General features: G+C 40.4%; 1 protein-coding gene across 4 annotated transcripts in view; it reads right to left on the reverse strand.

The window, feature by feature from the left end:
- lamb2l (laminin, beta 2-like) overlaps nt 1-20,395 on the reverse strand; it is a 51,723-nt gene continuing 31,328 nt past the window's right edge. For all 4 annotated transcript variants that reach the window (XM_034875683.1, XM_034875685.1, XM_034875684.1 and 1 more), the window contains 26 exons: nt 19,542-19,730; nt 18,099-18,278; nt 17,782-17,894; nt 17,103-17,182; nt 16,829-16,985; nt 14,649-14,789; nt 13,010-13,171; nt 12,791-12,912; nt 10,738-10,858; nt 9,409-9,601; nt 9,079-9,222; nt 7,865-8,096; nt 7,617-7,780; nt 6,651-6,875; nt 6,076-6,290; nt 5,863-5,959; nt 4,869-5,241; nt 4,572-4,756; nt 3,583-3,830; nt 2,911-3,126; nt 2,661-2,805; nt 2,278-2,485; nt 1,956-2,097; nt 1,215-1,391; nt 884-1,049; nt 1-706 (listed from right to left, as the gene is read on the reverse strand). In XM_034875683.1, coding sequence (XP_034731574.1) covers nt 570-706; nt 884-1,049; nt 1,215-1,391; nt 1,956-2,097; nt 2,278-2,485; nt 2,661-2,805; nt 2,911-3,126; nt 3,583-3,830; nt 4,572-4,756; nt 4,869-5,241; nt 5,863-5,959; nt 6,076-6,290; nt 6,651-6,875; nt 7,617-7,780; nt 7,865-8,096; nt 9,079-9,222; nt 9,409-9,601; nt 10,738-10,858; nt 12,791-12,912; nt 13,010-13,171; nt 14,649-14,789; nt 16,829-16,985; nt 17,103-17,182; nt 17,782-17,894; nt 18,099-18,278; nt 19,542-19,730 — 4,532 coding nt within the window. In that variant the 3' untranslated portion in view covers nt 1-569. The remainder of the gene's footprint in view (nt 707-883; nt 1,050-1,214; nt 1,392-1,955; nt 2,098-2,277; nt 2,486-2,660; nt 2,806-2,910; nt 3,127-3,582; nt 3,831-4,571; nt 4,757-4,868; nt 5,242-5,862; nt 5,960-6,075; nt 6,291-6,650; nt 6,876-7,616; nt 7,781-7,864; nt 8,097-9,078; nt 9,223-9,408; nt 9,602-10,737; nt 10,859-12,790; nt 12,913-13,009; nt 13,172-14,648; nt 14,790-16,828; nt 16,986-17,102; nt 17,183-17,781; nt 17,895-18,098; nt 18,279-19,541; nt 19,731-20,395) is intronic.

Raw genomic sequence — 20,395 nt, forward strand, 5'->3', positions numbered from 1 at the left:
TGAATTTACATAAACTGTTTCCAATTTATTTGTCTCCATCATCACACCTCAGTATGAATTCTGCTTATAGGAATACTTGCGTATGCATTTATATGTATTGAATCAAGAGTTTCTTTTGTAATAAAAAATAAACTTATTTCATTTCAAAAGTAAAACCTTTTCACATATTTCTTAATAGGAATGTCATATTGTAAATACCATATTCATGTGTTCGAATTACAGCAAAAACTAAATCTTAAAAGCACTTTTGGTCAAGATAACACATTTCTGATAACATATACCAATATATTTCTTCTGCTTATTATTCATGAAATCAATTATCATGGTCTATACAGTTAATTTTAATAGCTTAAAGACATAAACACCATATAGGACAATGTTGGTGGTACAGTACATGGACAGTGGAAGGCATTTCTGTGATATAACACTTCACAGGTAATGTGTAAAACTTGACATGCCAGTGAAAGAATGGAGGTACCAAAGCAGCCTTTTGGTCAAGTTTTTTTTTGTCACAGCATCAGTCATAACTCTGTACAGCAGCAAACGGTGAACGGGGAACTGTCACATCCTCACACACAGTTGCTGTACTTCTGCACTTGTTCCCGGATGACGTCCCGCACCAAGGTTGCGTTTTCCTTCAGCTCGTCCAGCTCCATGCGCTGCTTCTGCATTCGCTGCTCGTTGCTCTTGAACTTTTTCTCCAGTTCTGCGACCCCAGAGAGTAAGACAGAGGTCAGAGTGGGGAACAACGGGGGAATCTCCAATGCTTCAATAAAGTATCCATAGGAATCATCAAGTACCAAATCAGCATCACAGATCGGAGCATAAGATAAGGTAGTCTATAAACAGACTATTAACGCCAAGAGAAGCTTCATGTACTCACTCTTGAGTTGGTCTATCCCCTTGGTGGCTTTGCTTAAGAGGTCTTCTGCCTCATTCTTGATGTCCTGAGCCTTCTGGTTGATGCTATTCAGACCTCCAGACTCCCCGCCGAGAGAGTCCACCTTCATCTGCAGCTCCTGGTACCGATTCTCCGTGTCGTTGAGACTCTGGGAGAGACGACACAATATTGTGAGATGTGATTTTCCTTTATTTGCTGTAAAGAAATCCTTGTATCATCCACATTTCCTTCCTTTCAAACATTTTGTGGGACAAACATAACATATCATTTGAAAATAAAAGCATAACAGAACTTCCCGCCCTCACCTACTCACCTGCTCAAGTGAGGATGCGACTTGTGTGGCGTTGTTAGCCTGTGCTATGGCGTCCTTTGCCATTTGTCTGTTCTGCTCCGTCTTGTTCCTCAGAGCTTCCACCTCTCTGGAAAGGTTATTTAAACGCATCATGACATCCATCTGCTTATCCTCCAGCTGCGTTAGCCTCTCATCCACCTAGAAAAGAATGACACATACAATAGTTAAGAATTGAAGGGGGCAAATGGAGAGATGTGGGATAATGTTTCAAAAATGTAGTTTTGGAAACCAACAAACAGCCTTTAAAAATAAAGTGCTCCACAGTCAGTAGAGTGGGAGCAGGGAGAGTATGTGAAACAGGATAACGTTTTCATACACATAGCTATTTTTAACCCCAAATTGCTTCATCCTCCGCCACGTGCCATACCACACCGGGACCATTGCCTGCCAGAGCGGCAGGTTTTATTGTCTCTACAAGTACTTTGAAAGAACAAATGTGTGTTTCACTCCATGCACCACTGCCGATGAACTCCATGCCTTCTCTTTTCTGGCGTTGTCTCTGTAGTGGAGGATCTGTGGTGTCTGTTCTGTTTTTCCACCTCCAAGATGAATCTCTGGTCGTCCGTGTTGTTGTAGAGGAGAGGTAAACAATATTGGGGATTGGGGGGCAAGCATTGATTTGAAAGTTCGCGATTGCTCGCTTGGGTCTCAGCGCCTCTGGAACACAGCACAGTTGGAAAACAGAAGTTAGGGGTGCTGTACCTCAACCGTAGCATTCCTTGTGCTGTTCAGGTTGTTGTTGGCTTCCTTCAGAGCTGCTCTGGCTTTCTCTATGGCCTTCTCAGACATATCCAAGGCCTGCTTTGTATTATTGGCTGAATCCTTCACTCCCTCTGCTCGGCTCCTGCACAGTGACACCAGAAATGATTTGTTATTTTTGTGGCTCCCTTTTATTTGACATAATATTTGATCGGGCAGAAGCAAAGCCCTGCTCTTTCTGACAGCAAGCAGGATGGTTTCTTGGGAAATGGGGTTTTGATATAGAAAACAAAAGAACAGAAAAAACAGCAGTGGCGTTACTTACTTGGCATCTTTAGCTTTGTCAAGCAGCTCCTTGGCTATGCTGATGTGCTGCGAGGTTTGGTTGACAATCCCCTCGACGTTGGTGAGGTTGGAAAGGCTGTCCTTTATCTGCATGACCATTTGGTCGAGGGCGGTCTTGTTGACCGGCAGGGTGATCGACAACACCTGCTGAGCCACCTTCTCTATGCTCTCTGGGTCTGCTCCCTCCTCTGGGAAGCAAAAGAGAAGAAGGAGCGAAAATTAACGCAAGGACAAAACAACACATTGAATACCAGAAAATACATTTTAGCCACAGCAGTAATGCTGCTGCAGTTGACCTAAAGTTACATCAGTAAGCAGACAATTAAAGTCAATACGAATTCACCAGTTACAGAATCAACATACCAGTGAGGAAGTCTCTGATCTTCTTAATGAAATCTTTGAGCTTCTTGTTGTTGTTTTCAAAGTGGTCCTTCTTCTTCTGGGCTTTCTTCAGCGTGTTCATTGCCTGGTTCTTCACATCCTGTGTCAGAGATGCTATATCCTGGAGCTGGACACAGGAAACCAAGATGTCAACAGATACACTTCACACTTCGTCTCCAGTCATAGCAGATAAGAAGATATACAACATACACTACATTCAATAAAAAAAGACCTTTTTCGCCACACTCTGCAGCTCTTCTTTGGCAGCGTTCAGACTGTCAGTGGCGTTCCTCGCATGATTCAGTGCTGCTACAGACGTGCTCACTGTCCCATTGCATCCATGTCCTCCACATACATGATTGCCCTGATCGTCGTGGCAACCAGCACCGCCGCATTGGCTGTCTGGGCAACTACCGTTCACACTGGCATTGCTATGACCCCCACATACCTGGAGGGAGCAACAATGCAGTATCATTGACATGAAATGGTTCAATGGAATAAAAAGTTATTAAACATACATTCAGAAATAATTTTAGGTAAATCAAACATTCCAATCCAAATGGAAACAGCATTGTTTTCCAATATTAATTATAGAATATAATCAATATTAGAATAGAAGAGTATAAATTGTCCAATAAAAATTGTCTGTCAGCTGCTGAAAGTAACCAACACGCTTACAAAGTCAGAAGATATAAACCACTAAGTGTATAAAACGTATCTTCTAAAATGTTTTTCATTGATCATCCACAATGGAGAAACAAAACAACAGAGAACAAGAAGGCTTTTTTGTTTTCTAGAATATCCAGCTCAAGCTGAAAACAGAGGAAAGAAAATGGAAAGTCTAAATTTGAATCTGTTCTTTTCATCATTGAGGATAAGTGAAATGAAGAATGCCACTGCCTACCTTGTGACTGAGGTGATGGACTTTCTTGTCCAGGTCGTGGGCTTTCTGCTGCAGCTCGCTTAGTGATTTGTTCTGAGCAGCCAGAGCACGGAGGAACTTGACTTTGCTGGCGTCCAGCAAGTCTTCAGTGACAGCGCGGGTTTCTTTGGACTGTTCCACAGGACTGAGAGGACCGGACACTGAAGCGTTGCATTTCTCCTCAGCCTTCGCAGATTCCTGATAGAACTTCTTCACTTTCTCAAACTGATCTGCGAGGAGACAGGCGAGGGTATTTATGTAATCATGTGTCATACCTAATATTATAATTTCTTTCACAATATTTTGCAGTTGCTTGTTGAGATCCTCTAAACATGAATACATCTTTACAAACGTTTCTTCTTTTTGTTGGAGGCTTTGTATCCCATATATTGTAGATGTTTGCTTATGCTGTGTTTACACAGACTGTATTGTAGAGCTGTGCTCAAAATATCAATATGGCAATATCCACTCCTACTACTACTAGCTACTGTATCAATACAGCAGCAAATGCTGCAATGGCAGTTTTGAAAAAGACGCATCACCTAGGGTGCAGCGCACAATAAAGCCAATAGGTTGCAGCCAAGGCCAATCCACATTACACAAAACCAAAATCATGTTAAGTTTAAAAAAAATCTCAACAAAAAAGCCAACCATACAACATTGATATTGATGTATTTGGTCAAAAATATTGTGATATTTAAAAATTGTCATAAGAAAAAAAAAAAAATTGTGATATTTGACGTTCTCCATAGGGCCCAGCCCTATTTTAAGGATTTTAATTTGTGTGAGCCTGTTATGCAGAATAATAAAGAATAGCTGTTATAGTAAATTCTGGGTAGGACATGGTCATTCTTAGAAATCAACATATATCTTGATACATATTGTATTGTGAGGTTGTAGGCAATACCCAGCCATACTTCACCGTCACACAATTTGTTTTCAAGCCTCACTGACTTGACTGAGTTTGCTACCTGCAAATCCGGAGGTGAGGTAGTTATCTAGCAGGCGCTGTTTGTGAGCCACAGTGGCGTTGATGTGGGTCAGCTCTTTCTCAAGGACACTCAATATGTGTCTCAGTGCCTCTTCTTCGTCTGCTGTTGTATTTAGCTCTCGGGTGACACCCATCAAACGTCCGTCGGTCAGGGCGATCTCAGCCCTGAAACACATGGAAACAGGATATTTTATATAATATCCAGGCACTTGGTGGCAGCTGACAAATCATCCTAACCAACCTTGATGAACCTCCACACATTATGTGACATCATCACCTGAGGTCATCAATGCTCTGTCCAATCAGCTGGTGGATCCTGTTGCTGTCCTCCATACTGATTAGATCCTGCACTCCTTTCAACTTCCTCTCCAGCTCTTTGATGCGTGTGTCCCCAACTCCCGGCATGACCCCGCTCTCCAGGATCTTCTGTGCGGTGTACTGGATGTGTTCCAGGTCCCTTTTGATCTGGCACACCACATCGTCCCACTGATGGAAGCACGGGTGACACTGGACACACTTGGGAAAGTCACCGGTGAAGCCGCGAGCGCATTCGTCACAGTGCTTCCCCGCTGCTCCCTCCTTGCACTCGCATGCCCCCGTTGATCGGTCGCACTGGGCCATCTCTGAGCCCAGCAAATGGCAGTTACACTCTGAATGGGAGGAGGGGAGTGAAGAAAGATGGGTGAGGACACAGAGAAGAAAACGTTGCTGGCTAGCAGAAACAAAGTTCTTTGAGCAGAAATGGATTAAGAAATGGCAAGTTTAGTTTCAAAGCCATGCTGGAACGTTTTCTCCACAATAATAAAGCTATTTGCATGTACTGCGACGTGAAATGAGTTACCACCATAGTAGTCGGTCTCAAAAAACACTTGAGCATTAAAACCTTGACAAATATCATTTTTAAAGCACATTAAGAAGCAATAAAAAGGTGTTTTTGTTCCTCTAAATCCTTTGGTTGTATTACATTATTAATGGAAAATGCCAAGGACTGAAGCTGCTGCTGCTGCTGAGTCACAGTGGACCGATTGTGTGAGGTGAACGCGGACTAGATACATTTACAAAGGAAAACCAACATGTCCCCTTTTAATATGAAAAAACAGGGAGTGGATTTTGGCGTGATTGGGCATGAAAGAGTGGTAGACTGTTTTACAGCTTCACTAATGTTACTGCATAATTTAATCTGTAAACAGAGAAGTCACTCATGAGTGTTAGAAAAATGTGCCCCATTAAGTACAGTTTACTATTCCGGTATTTGTCACAAGGTGGGTTACCTTGACATTGCAGCCGTGGGTCTCCCCAGTGGAACTGCTCACACTCAGTGCACTGTTTACCTCCAAAGCCTGGACGACACTGGCACTGGCCTGTGAACTGTAGAAGACAGATACAAATATCTAATGAGTAGGAATACAACATTACTTTTTGTTTCGAATTCACTTTTGCAAAAATCCACTCTCAGGCTTTTGGAAACCTTTGTGCTTCCTCACCATGTTGCAGTGAGTTCCAAGTGCGTGTTGTGGGTCGCAGCCACAGTGCTCACAGCCTTGGTCCTGACCGTAGTTCCAGTGGTTAGGAGCACACTGGTCACAGTTATGGCCGGCCACGTTCTGCCTGCAAGGGCAGGCTCCCGTCTGCCGGTCACAGTGACATTGTCCATCGCTGCAAGCAGAGTGGATGGTGCCAGCAGTCACACAGGTACAAACTGAGAAGAGGAACATATGCACAGACAAAGAGAAGACAGTAAGGTTCTACTCTGTGTATACAGTACATATATGTTCCACAAGACATGCATGTACTGTTTTTAAATACAGTAGAAATAACAAAATATTTTATTTATTTTAGTATATTATTTTAATTTATATCCTTAAACGTCAAGGCAGAAAAACAAGTTTGTGGTACATCACTCACTTACGTTTGAGTAGCTCGTGTCCTAGGCAACTTACAAGGAATGTAATAATACAATGCACTTCAAAAATAAACCAAAGTTGGAGGCAAGATAATTCAATTTTAGCTAAAACTAAAAACAATGGTCTTCAGATGTACTTCTGCCATCATCACTTACGTCTGCAGTCGTGGGCCAGAGCATTGCCATAGTAACCGTGTTGACAGTGGCCACAGGACGGACCGTCAGTGTGATACAGACAGTTGAGACATTGGCCAGTCCTGGGGTCACATGAGCCAGGGTCCTTGGTGTCGATGTTGCCGTTGCACTCGCACGGGAGGCACTGCCCACCGTATTGCTCTGGGTTGCCATAGTAACCAGGGGCACACTGGTCACAGCGGAGCCCTACGGAAGAAAAGTGAGAAGATGGCATGATAAAAATAGGGGGTCAGGTATTTAATAGTTCATTGCAAAATCAGCCACATTTCCATGATTGTGTATCAATCAGATATGTAAAGTGTAAAAGTAAAGTAAAGGTAAAGTGTACCTATGGACCATCCAGGTAGAAAACTCCCGTACCCACAATTTAAGATCAAAAAGAAATGAAAAAAGTATGTACTTTTCTGGGCATTGTTAGGCTTTTATCTGTTTAAAGCAAGTTTTTTTGAGCAAACAGAGATGAGGAACAACAGGGATGAGGAACAATTGGATATACTCTCGTCTCATTCATCTAAAATGAGATGAATTCACATGTCTACACCTTCACTAAGGTTGAAGACCTAATTGATCTGCTGCACTACAGACTAAAGAAATGAAACCCCCCATATTAGCAGTCAGGCTGAACAACGTGAGATGTTGCTGTTCTTAACGCACGGTTTGGTTCATCATAGACACTAACAAAGCAACATAGAACAGAAAATAAGAACAACAAAAACAGAAGACAGGTCGGGCCTTTGTGTTTAACTTAATATCTTAAATGTTAGAGTATCGATTGAAGATGACATCAGAAATTATCAAAGTTTCTAGATCTCCTCCATTCAAATCAACTGTCATTTGTCTATTTCAAAGTGATGCAATCCACAGAAGAGTTAATAGTGATCAACAAATATAGTTAAATATTTATTTTACTGCAATGAAATAGCTTACCAGTATAGCCTTCCCTGCAGTTACAGATGATCTGGTTAGAGGTGTGGTCAGCATGACAGGAGTGTGCATTAAAGTGATCTGAGCCAGGGTTACCTGGGCAGGGGCAGGGCCGACAGTGATCCCCTGAACCAAGCACCGGGTTTCCAAAGAACCCATCCGCACAACTAAGAGGAGTGATGGAGACATTTACCATCAGTCAGATAACTAGGGATGGAGTTAGGTAAAGTCTGACACAGAGTGATCCTTACCTATCACAGAGGTGTCCGGTTGTGTAGTCCCTGCAGTCTCTACACTCCCCGTTGCGGGGGTCACAGATGTCTGCGTGGCTGTTACACTGACAGGGGCTGCAGCTGGGGAAGCCCCACTGGCCTGGTTGGCAGTCTGAGCACTGACGCCCAGTGGCTCCATGCCTGCACTGGCACTGGCCTGTAACCGGGTCACATTGGTGGCTCAATGAACCCTCTGAGTGGCAGTCACACACTGGATGGGAAGAAGTATTTAAATAGTTATCCACTGTTTTTCTATTGGCAGACAGAATCAGAAACAAATAGTATGATGAAGTAGTTTAGTAACTCTTTTCTTCTTGGAAAAGGGGAGGTGTTCAAGTTTATTCCAACATGATTATCACATCAGCACAAAGAACAATACAGTTGTGTCTATTTCATCAGAGACAAACATCACGGCTCCAACGTTGGGCTCAATGATTCGTGTAAATAATTTGCATCTAACTTGAGACCAATACATATGTGATTGGATGACCTCAAGAAAATCACGTTTTCTGCTTTCTCATTTTGTATTGGTATCTAATTTGGCAGCATCAGTTAGAATTATTGCAGAAAAAAGAAAATTAAATATTTTACCTGAAAAAGACTGTCAATGTTGTGACTATACTACAATACTAATGCTCTACCAATGTTGTGTTTTCATTGTTCAATTTTTTCTTTTGGCTTAAAATAATGGGGCACTTTGACTAATCTTTGGGTGAAATTGAATATTATTTTTTAAAAGACAGGGGTGGCTGATGTTTTTTTGCATTTACAGAGACATTTTTCCACAGTATCAGGGACTGAAAATATATTATATTCTATGTATATATTCTATGTCTTATGCACTCTACCACAGAAAATAAAAGGCTCTACATATAAATAACATATAACGTTTGCTTAAAAAAACATGTCAAACAGGATGTGGTTACTCGTTTTATTGCAGGATAAGAATGTTAATGAGAAACACATTATGTCATGTCGACAAAAACCAAAGAAGTAACCTCATTAACAGACAAGCACAAATTACATCTGTAGGTTTGCCGATGATACAGTATAATTAACAAGCCATTACTGAATTAAAATAAGTGTGCTAGTCACACACGCTACTCTTTTCTTGATCATTTTCATTTAGCTTTGGTTTGACCCTGTGGGAACAGATGGGGTTGGGTAAGTGTGTTATCATAGAACAGACTCACCAGTGCAGCCATTGGCTCCATAGCCGTAGGTTCCCGGGGTACACTGGTCACAGCGTCGACCCATCACGTTGGGTTTACAATGACAATCACCTCCCACCTTGTGACACTCACCACTGAGGGAGCCCTGAGGGTCACACTGACAGGCTGGATACAACAGATGCAGATGAAAGGCAAGACAGAAAATAGCAGCCAGTTATTATTATTTATTATTATTATTATTATTATTTAAAAAGCAACCAAGGATTTAAACGGTCAGAGTTTTTTTTTCCAAACCCACAGCCTCTAAATCTGTGCTTGTTTTGTGTGTCCTGTGTTTCTGTATCTCCTTACACAAAGCACCATCGTGAATGATGGATGAAATACTACAGATGAGTTTGGAGCACATCTCAGCCAGGGCGGGCATCGGTGTGATCATAAAGGAATCCAGACACATGTAGCGAATCATCTCCTCCCGCCGCTGCTCTGCTTCTGGCTCATTACCTTGGAAACCAGGAAGCTCAGTATATTTGGGGATCAGGACCAGCTATAGGGGAAACAAACAAAGGTTAAAAAAATAAATAAAAAAAAGCATTATATTGTATTTAAATATGCTGGGATTATGATCAAGGAAAGCCACATAGCCAACTTTCCTATTGCATAGCCAATTTTCCTTAATTAACAAATAGGTCTCACAGAGATAAAACAACATAAAGTTGTTTTTGACAGGACAAGATAAATTCTGCACTACCAAAATCAGTTTATTGTTTAAAGAAACTTTGTCCTTTAAAGGTGCCTTTTATTTTTCTTACTCAAAAAATGATCCCCAGCCCAGATAAATGTAACATTTGCATTTGTGTTTTCCCACCACTAGGGGAAACCTCATTGTCCATGAAGCCCTAAGCAACATGCACAGGTGCATTAAAATGTTACTTAGGAAAAAGTATGTATCATCAGGAAAATGTACTTAAAGTATTGAAAGTAAAATGACTCAATGCAGAAAATTGTCCAATTATTATACTAGTATGTATCATTTGATTATTATTACTATTATTAATATTATTATTAATTTATACAGGATTGCAACTACTGATCGATTGGTTGTTCTGGGAAAATAGCGAGAAATGTTCTCAGAGCCCTTAGTGACACCTTCACAGTGTCAAACCAATAGTACAAAATTCTTAATGATGACAAATCAATTAAAATTTCAAATATTAAATGGAAAAACAGCAAATCTTCACATTTGTGAAGATGGAACCTTACAAGTTTTTACATGAAAATGACTGGAACGATACCAAAATAGTTGCCAATTAATTTTAACTAATCAATTAATCGTATCAACTGCCCTTTAACATACTGTTGGGTAGTTTAACAGATAGCAAAACATCAATTTTCATTAGCTCTTTGTATGTTTTGAGTGGAAAAATCTTAATTTGTACAGAAACAGGTAACTAAAGTCAAATAAATTTAGTTAAGTAAAAAATACAACATTTCTCTTTGTAAATGTATAGGAGTAGAAGCCGAAAGTTGCATGAAAAGAAAAGACTCAAGTAAAGTACCTCAAATTTGTATTTAAGTACAGCACTTGAGTAAATGTACTATTTACATTCCACCACTGCTGCACCATTCAGACATACATAGAGGTAGATAATGCGGGTGGGGGGGCTAACAGTCTTGGCTCACCGAGTCAATAAGAATGAAAGCAGTGAGATGTCGGTGTGTGACCCCGTGGCGTTGGAACCTGATTGAAACCACATAACGATTACTTGGCTCGAAACAGAATGGCCTGGGCATCTGGATGTATCTGGAAAAAAACACAACATACAAATACACTTAAATACATAAGTCAAAGACAGATTTTCATGGAGCTTATGAAGTGACAAGTACTAGATCTGGTGCAGTTGTGTGAGGCCGGGACGTGGTTGCAGCTGGCTAAGCAAGGAAGTCCACACGTCCCTCCTCCAAGATCCTCAATGTTGGGCATTTTGTACAAAGAAAAAGCAAAAAAATCCACTTTGTTGTGACAAAAGTTGGATGTACAAAGATTGTATTTATTTATTTCTATAAAAGTATCACGTACCGGTTTATATCTTATGTAATGCTTGTTGTATGGTGTTTGTTGTTAAGTTTCTATCTATTTTGATAGTATTGTCTGAATTGTCAATATTGCCTATATTGTCCTTTTATTTCCCTTGCCCAGGGACCAAAGATGTAAATTAGCTGTAAAGCTAACTTTGGGAGAGGGCTTTAACTGCACATGGTAGCTGACAAATAAACTAATAAACTAAACTAAACAACAAATGGAAAAAAAAGTTCCACAAACATAAGAACTGGACTGATGCCTTCAAGCAGTTTTGCCAAGAACCTGACTGTACTTATGATTGTAATATTGTAAACTAAACAACACAATACAAAAGACAAAAAAGAAATGGAATTTTAACTGAACAGAAATAGAACATTTCTACTCAGTATTTATTGACTATGATGTTTTGGTGGTAGGTTATTTCCTACTTTCACATCTGATTTGTTTGTCTATTTCTAAAAGGAACCACTGTTCACTAGAGGCAACTAGATCAACTCTCTACCTATGTTGGGCTCCCACTCCTGTGTCTGTGCTTTGCACTCATTTTGCTAATTGGTTTTGGCTGATGGACCAACCACAGAGGAGAACGGAAGGCCAGCCATGGTCTGCTGAGACAGCCAGATCCGGGCAGGGCCTGACCTCTTAGTTCCAGATGAGTTCACACACTAAAAGGCTTTTCAGCAGAGTGAAACTTAACAGTCTTACAGTTAGGCTCTCCCACTGTTTTTTATCCTTTATCCTACTTTTTGCTTCCTTAATTTCAATAATATCAAGAATATTTAATACTTAATCCAGTCTGATCTGCAGTAATCTATCTGATGTGTTGAATTAGCAACAGAGCAATATGCTTTTCATATCAGAATATCAACTTGAGGTTAATAAGGCACTGTAATGATTTAATGATCTTGCTTTTCAAGAAGATAGTTAGTCTATTAACAAGCCATTGAAAAACAGAGCAATGTGAGAACTGGGGAAAGTAAATTTGACTCAGATAAAAAAATCACTACCATGTAGTGTATTCAGAAAGGCCAATGAAAAAAGCTTTGCTTTGAAATCTCTCATTCCTGTTAATGGCACATTATTATCTTAATTATCTTTGATCCTTTAGAAATAGGGTGTAAAATAAAGTGATAACATAGTCAATGAACCTTCACCACATGTGTGAAGAAGGATATACAATCTCTGTGCCAGACTGTACTGTTCTCTGCTGCTCGTCTTCAACAGTCTTTTTCCCACTCCAAACTTCTATTTAACAAAGCTGTTGCCTTCCTTTCCTATCATTGTAGGGGATTTTTACGTTCTTTGCCTTCATATCAGTAAATCAATAATAAAAAAACGCCGCAGGGTACAGTGAAATAAGAATACAAACACAGACTTGATTCATACAGAGCACTGTATAAGCCGGGGCAGGTTTAAATGACAACAATGTAATGATGCAATTCTTCCTGAGCAATAAAACAACACAAAGCCTATCAACACCTGGGATGCTTTAACAAAGCCTTTAGTGACTTGAACAAACATGCAAAGTATTTTTGTTAAAGAAGGGCAACAAGGGCACACACACACACACACACACACACACACACACACACACACACACACACACACACACACACACACACTTAAATATATTCAAGTTTTGGTTGCGATTACCTGTTGCGATGCGGCAGAGTCACTGTATAGAGTTGTTCAGTTGGTAGGAGGTTTCCACACCGGAGACTGGACGGCAGCATTACAGATGTTACACTAACTATAGCCTCCCAGTCCTCTGTTGACTACACACACACACACACACACACACACACACTTAGTTCCAAAAACTTTCAATAAGAATTGTACATCAATATGCTTGGTCACGGTCCACACAGAAACCTCAGGTTCGTAGCGGATCATGATGTCGTACTCCATGGCGTAGGGAATGTTGTCAATCGTAAACACCAGGCCGGCACCATCTTTCACACGGGCAAAACCTGGTCCTGTCCACGTCACCATGTGACTGGGAGTGTGCTCTCTATGAACGGTCCTCACATCTGGCTGAGAGAGAAAGAGAGACAGATTACCAAAGAATAATTTTCTTAGTTAACTACATCACTCATTTATACAGTACTTTATACAGTATATACTTAAACAATCTCTGTTTCCCCTCACTGATCAGATGTTCTACTTTCTTCAGAATGACAGTTTGTGCTTTGTATTATAGATTTGTGACAGGGGAAGTCTAATAAAGCAGTTCTTGGTTCTTAATCTTTACTTGGTCTCGTTTTCTGTAGTCTTGATTACAACACAGTACTCAAAGTATCCCAATAATCCTACTGCACATATTCCCCTCTCTTTCTTAGCTTGAGTAGTTTGAAATTATTTGATTCACTTGACAGCCAAGCATTTGGGCTAAGTTACTTGGCAATTAGGCTAAGTACCCTAAAATTGCAGTGATGCATAAAGTCCATGACCACTCAAACCTTTAAAAATATATGAATCTGAAATTGTATGCCATGCATGTGAATACATAAGATGTTCATTTATTAATTGCTAAAATACTAAACCCCATTCGCTGAACCAAATGCTCTGTGTCCTAAACCCATTTGTCGAATCAATCACTGTTCTTGCAAAACTCTATACAAATTCTCACTTGTGTTGTAAAATGGTTTAAGACAGGCAGCAAAAGTGTCTATAGTTCTCATCGTTTGCACACGACTCAAAATTGTACACATTTGATAATGAGGTGATCCAACCAATTGTAGAATTTAGACATGTGTTGCTGAAGCAAAATAAATCTTTCATTAACTGTGATTTTGTGGTTTCACAATCTTTTTTAGTGTACTGTCATGTTTCCATGCTTTCCATTTTGTTTTCTTTGGCCTTTTGCAATTCATAACAAGTGTTATCTCAAGACACTTTATAGATTATAGATATAGAGTAGGTCTAGACCACATTCTATAATTTACAAGGACCCAACAATTCTTGTAATTCCCCCAAGAGCAAGCATTTATTGCGACAGTGGCAAAGAAAAACTCCTCTTAGGAAGAAACCTTGCACAGACCCAGGCTCTTGGTAGGCGCTGATGGGGCCGGTTGTGCCGGTACAAGTGCCCTATTTACAGACATTCAATACTGTATTACTTGCACTACTTGCAGTTTACTAAATATTCCCTGTACAAGTTGTGATATACTTTTTGTTTTCATTGTAAAATGTGTATCGATATGAAATAAACACAGTTTTTCTGCCTGGGACACTGTGTTGTCAAATGTTTTAGGTAGTGTCTAATGATTGCTCTGTAGTGTTTAGTTATTGACTGGCTGTGTATAATCTGAAAACATTGTTTGATATTGCCAACAGAGTCAATTGTTTTGTTAATAGAGTTTGAGCTTTTGGTTTTGTGTGAAAACCAAATTGATTTTGTGTTTTTTGGAGAAAACGGATGAGGGTGTTAAGAAATGTGTCTTAGCACTCAAGAAAAACTGTATTACATTAACATCATGCTAATAACCCTTTAATACACCCCGTATCCTACTGTTTGTTGAAGCTGGCGGATACGTCTCAGCGCTGCCCGATGTTGCTGCGAGTTGGTGATACGACGGTGACGCCGGTGCCTCCTCAGCTGATTGCTGAGGTGCTGAACACAGTCGGTCTCTGCCTGAGGTCGAACTTTGCCCTGATAGGAGACAGGAGACAGGAGACAGGAAAGGAGAAGAGAGGAGAGTTCATAAGGGTTTGTGTTGATGATGCATAATGTAAAACATTTTACAGCAGCGCTTCTTACAACATACAGGGACTCATCCTGCCAAGCTTTCTTGTTCTAACAGTGAAAATGACAAGACAGAGTCCAAAGAGCCATGCTGTGCTGAAATCGCCAGAGCGAGACAGAGAGAAACAAAGAATGTGAGGCAGTGTGTTCTTCCGTGTGCATGTGTGTGCGTGCTGTATGTGTTAGTAAGTGTGTGTGCCGCGCGGCAATAATTAGTTGTGACAGGTTGGTATCTGCCACTGTCGGGTGTTTTTATTGGTCACTTCAGCTGCGGAGTTTGAGTTCTGTACAGAAATGCAGGACTTTGTCTGTATCCTGCATTGCCTGCACTTCTTTTTTGCCCTTCAGTATGTACACTTAATTTCCATCCAGCATCAGTTAAACAAGCAATGTAACCCCTAAAGACAGCAGCTTCATATGTCAAAGACACTTCTCCTCTTGCTCAGTTTCAGGCGCCTTTTCTCATAACATTCTGAAGTTTTTTCACACATTCCTGTAGTTGTGATGTTGTAAGTGTGGACTGTCTGAGCTTGCCCAAAGGGCTGAATGGGGAAGTGGAGGGGGCAGACAATGAAAGAGACAAACAGAGACATGGAAGAATGTGAGAAAGCAGGTAGAGATGGTAGAGGATAGCGCCTGTGATGCAGACTGATGAGATGAGTGTATGACAGCAGGAACAGGCATGTCATGGTTGATGTCTCTTTTCTGTTACAGGTTGGATGAGGGAGGGAGTGTTGTGTTTTGAATAAATATCCGTTTTCTTGTTAAACAGGAAAAAAAAAACTTTGAAGGATTTTGCACTAACTGACTATGCAACTGTTACAATAAAATGTTTGATTAAAATAATCAAAGGTTAATATGCAAAGGGACTAGGAGGAGGGCATATTATTTCTAAAGGCCTTAACACATGGGCTGGGTCGATATGTTTTTTCAAACTGTGTTTTTTGGCACATACTTTTACACAGGCCATTATCAATACCCAGCAATAATGGAAGGTAATCCTTTTTCAACAGCTACATCGAAGCACTTAGTCCAAACCCAGAGCAAGACGACAAACTTGACTCCTTTCAACCTTGACAAAGGCAGCACATACCAGATCCAATCTTTTGTTCTTACCTTTCATAATAATAAAAGTCCTAGACTGGCTATTTGTTCACCTGTCGGTATGAGTATTCCTAGTTGAAGAATATGCCTTTTCTTGTCATTCATTCGTAACGCGCCCCGTGTGTAAAGGCCTTAGGGGTGGTAAAGAGTGTTTCTGTAGTTTAGACAACACCAACAGAGTGATATGTCTCCTCTAGTAAAAAGCTAAATTTGGCAGCTGCATATATTATATTGTGCCGGATACATATTTAATCAACATTAAGGTAAGTATTGTATCAGACTGGACTCCACAATTAAACGTGCAGTAAGTGATTCTGCACAAGATTTTTCATATTGTAACTCAACAGCCAAACAAATACATCACCCCCTCCAGAAGTTCCGACCCCCGGATTCAGACATATAACTACTGCCCCCCCTCCCGCCTTCATCAACTGTTGATGTTGCAATTAGCTGGAAAAGTGTTATGTGTCTTGTGCACTCCTTTCTGTTTGTTTTCCACTTACACAGCCAGATCTGTGTATTAATACTGGATTCTTTTTCATTGCACACAGATAATAGAGAGTTAGGTGACCGCGAGGAGATATTCACGGAATTTGACAAAAAGTGTGTTGGATTAACAGCACTTACTTACCCTTTAAAAGACTTGGATCAAGCCAGACATGAGAGTGTCTCCGGTAAAGTGGTGTATATTTTTGTGATGTCTTTGCGTCTGATTCTAACAAGCCTTCAAACTTTTCTGGCCAGTGTATATCTATCTTACATATATTAGTATTAAGAGTCAGAATCATATGGTCCTGAAAAGTGAATCGGCAAGCTACACTGAATCGTAGTAGTGTACTCACCGGCAGTGGAGAGTCACTGGGGGAGTGTCCAGTGGCGTCTTCGGCCTCGTATTTGTAGTAGTCCAGCGGAGCACAGAAATACCCAGGCTGAACCTCTGAACACTGTCGACCAATCAGATGCCTCCTGCAGTCACACTGGCCGCTCTCCATCATGCACCTAAAGTAACAGACAGAGGCAAATTTAAATTGAAAAAAAGACCTGCAAAGTAAAACAAATCTCTTTCTCAAAAGCATATGTTTATAGATAGACGTATAACATTTTGAAAATCTTTACCTGTTGTTGTAGGCTCCACCAAAGTCACAGTCGCATGGTCTGCAGCCGGCCAAGTCGTTGCTGAGCCCCCAGTATTCAGGCTACATGGATGGAAAAGAAATCTCGGTGAAGTTGAGTGTGTAGATTCTTTACTTGGCACTGTGTCTAGGCTTTGTTGTCCTTGTACAGCTTACACAGTTGTTGTGTGTGTGTAATTTACTCTTTTATCAATGCCTCCACATTTAATTTTCTGTCCTTGGGTGATGAAAAGAAAACCTCCATTTCTGAGTCATCACCTTGACAGTGTGACAAGGTATACAGTTCTGTCTGGTGACACAATTGCTTTCAATTGTGCAAGACGTTACAAAATGTTAAAACTTTACATTTTGCTCTAAGTGTAACTTCTTTGTGGGGAGAATGTTGAGTCTCTGTAAATTAAAATTATAGATGTGGTGGTGTGGTTTAGACTGACTGTAAAGTTTCCTGGGATAACTTTGATCAAGATTTCACACTACTGTATAAAAGAAATTGTAAAAAATACACAGCTGGCAGTGCACCAGCCTAATGTTCTCCCTTTCTTCCCAAAATATGCTTCAACAAGGACAATTATAAATGCTTATTAATAGACATGAGTATGATGTTTTGATCCGAAAAACCCAAATTAGCAACAGACTTTATACAAAGAACAGCTGTTACTAACCAGACACTGGTTGCAGTAGCGACCAGTGACATATCTTTTGCAGGAGCAGTCCCCACTGATCTGGTCACAAGGAGCTCCCATCATGATGATGCCACGAGGGTCACAGTTGCAAGCTGACGGAGTCACACACACACAAACAGAAACACACAAACACACACAAAAAAACACACAAAGAATAAGATTGTGGCTGATGTGCTATTTACTGATCTTAAATGCAGATTATGTGGTTTTGTATTCAAAAACACCATAAATCCATTTTCACCCCTGTTCAAACACAAAATGTTTTGAGTGGCAGACAAACACACACACATACGTACGCTGACAACCCAGCGGGTCATTCTGGCTGAGTCCGTAATAACTCTCCTTGCAGTCGTCGCAGCGAGTGCCTTTGACGTTGGCTTTGCAGCGACACTGTCCTGAGATCATGCCCACGTCCAGGTCGGTGTGACTGTCACACACTCCTCCCTCCATCGATCCGACTGGGTCACAGTCACAGGCTGGAGGAAAAAAAAAAAAAGAAAAGAGCGCAATGAGGACATTATTTTGAGAAGCTTTTAGGTTCATGGTGCACAAAAGATCTGCATACTGACACTGAAAAGTAATATTATCAGTATCAAGGATTTCAGGCATTCTGGCCGATCACCAATAGGTTAAATTACATTAAATAAGAATATCCTCAAGTTGAGGTGTGACAAGATCTTGTTCCACGCGCAATTAAAACGTGACAAGATTTCTCGAGGTACAAAGTGTAGAGGAGCTGCCAGCATTATGGATGAGTCTGCCTTAAACCTCAAAATTAGCATAGAAGAAAAAAAAGCGATCTGTAAAACTCAGCATTAGAACGTTACAGAGTACCGCCTCTCTCTCTCTCTCTCTCTCTTTCAGGTAAGACACACACGCTGTAGCGTGCAGTACACTGTGGCACTGTCTCACGCTGACCACTTTCTCTGTCCTTTTAAAAATGATTCGGGAAGCGGACAGCAAAACTTTACTTTTAATGACATTACACAAAGAGTAATGTTCTTCCTTTGTCCTGTAATGGTCATAAATCGATACTAGAGTAGCCTACTTCCTTGTTTACTGCTGCAATGAATAAAATGCAGTGGAGGAGAAAAGAGCATCTGTCTTCACAATCTGTTGAGTGTTTGATGGTAATTTATTTGTGCCTTAGAAAGTAATCCCTGTGAAACAGTAGTAATATAAGCTTAATTTCTCCGTTTACTTTACAATGACAAATTCAAGTAGCCTATGAAAACAACTGGTTTCAACTACTGCCAGAACACGCTTGGTTACATTGTAACCTTAGTTCTCTGAGTGAAGAGACTCTCCACCGTACATATGGAATAAGTAACGGTGTAACTGTTTTACAGGAGAGCAGCCAGTCATTTGAGCTTGTGGCAAAACCTTTCAGTGTTCGTTTTTGATTTTGTGACTTTTGATTGAATAAAAAGACTATTTTTCTTATTTCTTCATTAAAGTTTTTTACAAGTTAGCTCTGTGTGTAGCTAAGCGTATGGGGCTCTGGATCCGTCACCCTGTGTGTTGTTGTGATTGGTCATAGTGTTATCCAATTGCGGCCGGTGAGACTTTCAAATGCACGCTTGGTGCCAACACTCGAGACGGGCGACTTTCATTACTTGATGCCAGACCCTTAATCTTTTGGATTTGGGTCTGAATTGCCAGGCTAATTTATTGCAGTGTTACAATGAATACCCACATAATGGCTGGAAACATTTTAGTCTAAAGAACAAATAACTCACCAACACAGGCTTGTGGGTCCCTGACATCCCTATTAGGGTCTTGGTAGTAGAAAGGTTTGCACATCTCACAGTTGCGTCCCATGGTGTTGTGCTGACAGTCGTCACACACTCCTCCGCTGATGTTGCCCGTGGCCAAATACACCGCCATGTCAAAGTGACAATGGCTTGAGTGGCCATTACAGTTGCACTCTGGAGACACAAGCAAGAGAATAAACGAATAAAGACTAAATAGACAAAGGAAGGAGAAAGGAATGAAGGAATGAAGGAGACATTTACAGTAGGGCTGCAACTAAAGATTATTTTCATTGCTGTTTACAGCAATGTGTTGATTTCTTTCTCGATTATTCGATTAGTTGTTTGGTCTATAAAATGTCGGGGGAAAAATGTTGTTTCCAAGACCAAAGATGACGTTGTCTTGTCTTGTTTTCTTCACAACTCAGAGATATTCAGTTTACTGTCACAGTGGAGTCAATAAACCTGAAATGTTCACATTTAAGATCAAAAATGTGTTTAACTTTCTTTCTCATTCTCTCAAACAAATTCATTGATAATCACAATAGCTGGCGATTACAGGAATTTATTAGTAATGAATAATAAATAATAAAAACTAATAGATTAATTGAACCTTTACTGCTGTAATTTAAGGTACCCCTCAGATTAAATTACAGCAGCATATGAGCAGCATATTGATATCTTGACAATTACTATACTGAACTTTATATTGTTTAATAATTTTATGGCATCCTAAATATACTTTCAAAACTTTCAATATACTTTTAAAAGTCTGCGCTCAGCTTCAAACAACAATGTTAAAAACAACAGACAAAGCCAGAAATCTTGGTGTAGTCATGGAC

Source organism: Etheostoma cragini, chromosome 7, assembly GCF_013103735.1.
Source record: "Etheostoma cragini isolate CJK2018 chromosome 7, CSU_Ecrag_1.0, whole genome shotgun sequence".
In the NCBI taxonomy this organism is placed as follows: domain Eukaryota; kingdom Metazoa; phylum Chordata; class Actinopteri; order Perciformes; family Percidae; genus Etheostoma; species Etheostoma cragini.